This window comes from Amaranthus tricolor, chromosome 3 (assembly GCF_026212465.1).
Source record: "Amaranthus tricolor cultivar Red isolate AtriRed21 chromosome 3, ASM2621246v1, whole genome shotgun sequence".
Classification (NCBI taxonomy): domain Eukaryota; kingdom Viridiplantae; phylum Streptophyta; class Magnoliopsida; order Caryophyllales; family Amaranthaceae; genus Amaranthus; species Amaranthus tricolor.
Window position 1 is genome coordinate 14,233,963 of NC_080049.1, and position 4,976 is coordinate 14,238,938.

The 4,976-nt window shown below is 40.8% G+C and overlaps 1 protein-coding gene across 1 annotated transcript; it reads right to left on the minus strand.

The window, feature by feature from the left end:
* Positions 1 to 2,548: 2,548 nt before the first annotated feature.
* On the minus strand, positions 2,549 to 3,271 carry LOC130808373 (uncharacterized). The gene has a single exon (XM_057673849.1). The coding sequence runs from the start codon at positions 3,269 to 3,271 to the stop codon at positions 2,549 to 2,551; it is 723 nt and encodes a 240-aa protein (XP_057529832.1).
* Positions 3,272 to 4,976: the final 1,705 nt, after the last annotated feature.

Here is a 4,976-nt window from a genome sequence, read left to right on the forward strand (position 1 = left end):
CAGAATGGGCAAAGGGCTTGTTGTGGATCGGTAATCCCCAAGCTCAGTAGATGGTCTCTAGTTTTCAGTTTTTCTAGATTTGCCATCCATACTGCCATATGTGCTCTTGGGGGCAAGAAATTCTGCCATACAAGTTTGATGATAGGTTTAGGGAGTATAGGAGCATAAGATTCATTCATTTTATCAACGATGCTCTTTACAGGGTATCCCCCATTAGTATAGTGTTTCTAGTGCACACTATCCACCATCTCTGTATTAGGGCATTTTTGTTCGATGTGATGTTTGAGTGTGTTGACTTCATCATGTTCCCATTCGTACAGGGTTCTGCGCCATTCGAGGTTCCACGTCCAAGCTTCCTCGATCTAAGAACCCATCTGGCTTATGAAAAAGTTTTTTTATTGTGATATTGCATATAGTCTTGGGAAGATCCTCTTAAGTATCCCAGTTTCACACCACCTATCATGTCGAAAGCGAACTGATGTTCCGTTTCCTACTTTTATGATCATGCCCTCTTCAATAATCGATCTGATTTTTGATGTGTTTGCTTCATTACTTAGAAGTTGTGACCACGTACCTTCTTTCACCTTTCTGAACGTTCCCGACGAGGCTTTTAGTCCGTTGATATCATGTACGGACATGAGGATTTTTTTCCACAGACTATTATCGAACTCGGAGAATCGCCACCACCATTTGAATAATAATATCAAATTTTTGTGCATCATGTTTCCTACCCCGAGACCTCCCAATTCTTTCGGAAGTTCAATATTTGCCCATTTGATTGTAGGGCATCCCATTTTACCACCACTGGATTCATTCGCTCCTCCCCAGAAGAATCTTCTTTGTATGTTAACTATTTTTTGAGCGATGCTTTTCGGCATTTTGAACATACTCATGTAATATTCGGGGAGGCTATTGAGGACACTTTTGATGAGTGTAAGTCTTCCAGCTCTGGATAGGATTTTTGTTTTCCACGATGCTAATCGATTTTGTATTTTTTCCACCACCGGTTTCCAGGCTGAGCATTTGTTCATTTGGTCTCCAAGGGGGAAACCCAGATATTGAAACGGGCAAGATGAGTCGAGGCATCCCGTGTTCTTTGCAGTTTCCTCAGCCCAAATGTGGTCTGATGAATTCCAAGAGATGAAGCAAGACTTACAATAGTTTAGGCTCAAACCAGATATCATGGCGAACACGTCGAGGATTCTAAAATAATTCGTTATGCACGTGGAGTTTCTAGGCGCAAAGATAAGTATATAATCAGCAAATTGTAGGTGTTTTAGATTTACCTTTGCCTTTCCTATATGAACTTCCTTGATCAGGTTTCTTTCTTCTGCCTTTCTGAGGAGGTGCACTAAGGCTTCACTAACCAGTCTGAATAGGTATGGTGACAGGGGATCACCTTGTCTCAAACCCTTTTCCATTTTGAACGGTTTTAAGGGTGAGCCATTAAGAAGGATTGACATCGATGCTGTGCTAACACAGTCCATAATCCACCTTATCCATGTCCTACTAAAGCCTATTTTTTCCATGACTTGTTTCAAGAAGGTCCAGTTGACTGAATCGTTTGCCTTTTGGAAATCTAGTTTGATTAGAGTTCCGGGGATCTTTCTTTTTTTCAGCCATCTTATCGATTCATTTGCGATCAACACGCCATCTAGGATTTGCCTGTTAGCAACAAAAGCGCTTTGAGATACATCAATCAGTGAGGCCATAACTTCTTTGAGTCAGGATGAGAGGATTTTGGATATGATTTTATAAAGGGAGCCCACCATGCTAATAGGTTTGTATTGTTCAATGGATGTCGGGTTTTCCACCTTCAGTATAAGTGTAACCCACGTGACGTTCAAGTGTCTTGCAGAATTGCTTGTTGCAAAGAACTTCCATGACGGATTCATAGATCTCATCCTTGATAACATCCCACATTTCTCTGATGAACTTGAAATTATACCCATCGAACCCCGGGGCCTTATCAGTTCCACATGCCTAAACTGCCTGATTTACTTCTTCTCTCGAGGGGGATTTTTCCAGAAAGAGTGATTGTGCTTTCGTAATTTTCGGGTGATTGTCCATAGAAAAATCGAACACTGGGACCTGTTCTTGAGAGAAGCTCTGTGCAAAGTAGTTCCTGATTTCAGATTTTAGGTTTGAGACTCCCTGTATGCTTCTTCCATTAATGTTTACCTGGATGATCTCATTTTTCTTCCTTTTGAAGAGTGTCGAAGCATGGAAAATTTTGTATTATGATCTTTCATTTTGAAGCTGTATGTTCTAGCTCTTTGTCTCCAGATTCGCTCTCTCCTTATTAGCCATTGGTGAAGGAGGCTATTTGCCGCATTCAATCTGGCCATCTCCATGTCATTGAGATCTCTGTCATCGCTCGTTCTTTCGAGAGCGTGTATAACTGCTTCTAGTTCGGAGATTTTTTCATCTATGAGGTAAAAATTTTCCTTTTTCCATGTTTTCAGAGGGGCTTTTTAATATTTTCAACTTGTTTTGCAAGGATACATTTGGGATGTTTCACCATTCACGAATGAGGAATTTTTTAAAATTAGGATTCAAGACCGCAGTTATTACTAGCTTCCAGCGTCAGGAGTAGGGGATTGTGATCAGAGGAACTTCTATTCAACCCGATCATATTCAATTTGGGGAATTTCCTAAGCCATGAGGTACAGCACAGCCCTCTATCAATCCTACTTCTCGATTCATTTCTCCTCCACGTGAATTTTATGCCATGTAAGGGTATGTCAATCAATCCCAGATCTGTTATCCATTCCGAAAAATCTCTTCTGCTTCTGTCGCATCGAAACGTTCCGATCCTTTCCCCCGCGTGTAAAATGACATTAAAATCTCCCATCGGGAATATTGGTTTGTTGATAGCCAATCCTCTATGTTTGATCTCCTCAAATAATTGTAGTCTCCCTGCTCTATCATTATACCCATAGACCAGACCCACACAGCACTCAAAATTGTGACTTGTGATACTCCCTTCTAGTAGGATCCATCTACTCCTCGAATGTTTATGAGCTACATTGAAAGAAATTTTGTCCCATGTTGCAATGAGTCCACCTCCGTTCATCTCATTTGCGAAGACTTCACATAATTCGTACTCATCATTACCCCACATTCTCTTCATCCTATTTTTTATTGTTTTTTTGTGTTTTGTTTCCACTAGTCCCATGAAAGTGAGTTTATTCTTTTCCACTAGTTTCCTAATGGATATGATCTTTTCGCCTTTCCCAAGGCCACGGATATTCCAACAAAGGCAATTCATGTATTTCTAGTTGTACAAACACCCCAAGGCCAATATTACATTTGTCATTCCGGTTTTCCATCCATAATCAGTAGTCGCTTTGATTTCCTAAGACCACTAAGGACAGCTTTTTCATCTAATGCTGAAATACCTAGGATTTTTGCTGTATTCCATGTATTTTGGGCTTCCTTACAACTCTGTGTTGATGACGGAGAAGACACAAAATATTCAGACCTTTGTTTGTTCCTTTTTCTAGGCCTTCCTCTCGGATTTTTCCTCTGGCTGCAGCTCAAATCAGAGGCAGTCAGGTTTGGTTGCACTACCTCTTGCACTAGAATGGGATAGGATTTGGGCTCACTGCCATACAAAGCCATAATCCAGCTCGAGGTTTCATTCACAATAACCGGATTTATACCACACACCATCATCAAAAACTATAGGTCTGTTGAGAATATCAGTCAGTAATGGTTCGAGCTCCTCCATGTCATCTAATTTGATACTGTTCTTGTCATACTCCTCAACTCCCACATCCCCAGACTGGCTCTTCGACACCTTATGTAAAGGAATATCATGAACATCCATCACACCTATTTGGGCTTCATCTGCATCCAGGGTTTCTTGCATACTAATTTTGTTTTGCTGTTCATTGTGCAGTCTGTTATGTTCCATGTTCATAACACCATCGCATTCCAGTAGATTGCTTAACGGTTTATTAAGCTTATCCGTCATTAAGGGTTGTGGATCATTCATGCTATCAGATTCCTTTCTGTTATACTCAAGATCCAAAGAACCCCCCCCCCCCCCCCCCCCCCCCTCCCAGAATCACAGTGCATATACTGATGTTCAAGTGTTTCATCAAACACCACAAGATCCAGAGGGGTTGCATCAGCATCCAATGACCCCAGAATTCTGGTTTGCTCCCTATGCAGCCCTCTGTTCTGATTATGGTTCATAGTATCAATGCATTCTATCACCTTGTTTAAAGGTTTATTGATTATAACAGGCTGTAAATTTTCGAGATTTTCCAAGTCATTAGATTTCTTCCTGATGATCTAAGGTTGCCCAACCCCCGAACCAGGAGGAATGCATACAGTGAGGTCCCTTTCATCATCAGACTCAGCAGTAAGATTCAGATCATCCACTCTCAACCTAGAATTTACTTTACCTATGTCACATTTGTTCATGGCACACAAACATGACAATCCACAAAAACATGGTCTCTCTTTTACCCACACATCACAACTTCCGTGTTCAAAGATAAGTCTAATCCGGGCATCAATCTTGTTCTGAGCTTTGGTTCTCACAAGAATACGGGCATAAGTTAGGCTATATAGACCATCAACACTATTATCTATGGACAACACCGGTCCCCATTTTTCCCCAATCCTCCTCATATTCTCCTCAGACCAGCATTTGGGGTGTATACCAAAGCATTCAATCCACACAATTCGTTCATCAAAATTTGCACCCTCGGACCAGATTTGAATTTCATCAAACATATTTCAAAGATCACTCCCAACAGCCACAGCATTTTCAGCATCAAGTTTTGAATTAAAAACAATCAAAATTTTTGTAGGAGCTAAGGAGAACATACCCTTAATAGGAGTTCCAGAGGTTAGGATTTTAAATTCTGTTTGTTTGAGGTCAATCGTTGATGAACTTTCAGCAATAATGGCATTTTTCAGCATCCTGACAGTCTCGATATTTTCTAGAGCATTAAGCGTGA